Source organism: Eimeria mitis, genomic scaffold, assembly GCF_000499745.2.
Source record: "Eimeria mitis Houghton genomic scaffold, Emh_scaff710, whole genome shotgun sequence".
Taxonomy (NCBI): Eukaryota; Apicomplexa; class Conoidasida; order Eucoccidiorida; family Eimeriidae; genus Eimeria; species Eimeria mitis.
In genome coordinates this window covers 15953-16410 of record NW_013575166.1, presented here as the reverse complement: position 1 = coordinate 16410, position 458 = coordinate 15953, and the positions used below count along the sequence as shown (strand labels likewise).

The following is a 458-nucleotide window of genomic DNA, read 5'->3' as shown; positions in this document are numbered from 1 at the left end:
GCAAACACCTCCACAACTCCGTTCCTCCTCAGCACCCAAGCTGCCGATACACCGCAGACAGCAGCAGCAGCCGCAGCAGCAGCAGAAGCAGCAGCAGCAGCAGCAGCAGAAGCAGCAGCAGCAGCAGCAGCAGGAGATAATTCGTCGCCGAGTTGAGACACGGCAGCAACAGGCAGAAGAAGAAAAACGCCGCGTTCAAGTAAACCCTAAACCCTAAACCCTAAACCCTAAACCCTAAACCCTAAACCCTAGGGTCTACGGATGTATCACTGAAGTTTTTGTTGCTGCTGCTGTTGCTGCTGTTGCTGCTGCTGCTGTTTCTGTTGCTGCTGTTACTGCTGCTGCTGCTGCTGCTGCTGCTTCTGGCCCTTGTGTTTACAGCAACTGCGACAGCAGCAGGAGCAGCAACGGAGGCAGCAGCAGGAGCTGCTGCTGCAGCAGCAAGAGGCGGAACGGTA

General features: G+C 55.9%; 1 protein-coding gene across 1 annotated transcript in view; it reads left to right on the top strand.

Annotated features, from left to right (window-relative positions):
- EMH_0020340 (uncharacterized protein) overlaps positions 1 to 458 on the top strand; it is a gene marked incomplete at both ends in the record, with an annotated part of 3834 nt that overhangs the window by 320 nt on the left and 3056 nt on the right. The window contains 2 exons of the mRNA XM_013501560.1: positions 3 to 199; positions 382 to 455. Coding sequence (XP_013357014.1) covers positions 3 to 199; positions 382 to 455 — 271 coding nt within the window. The remainder of the gene's footprint in view (positions 1 to 2; positions 200 to 381; positions 456 to 458) is intronic.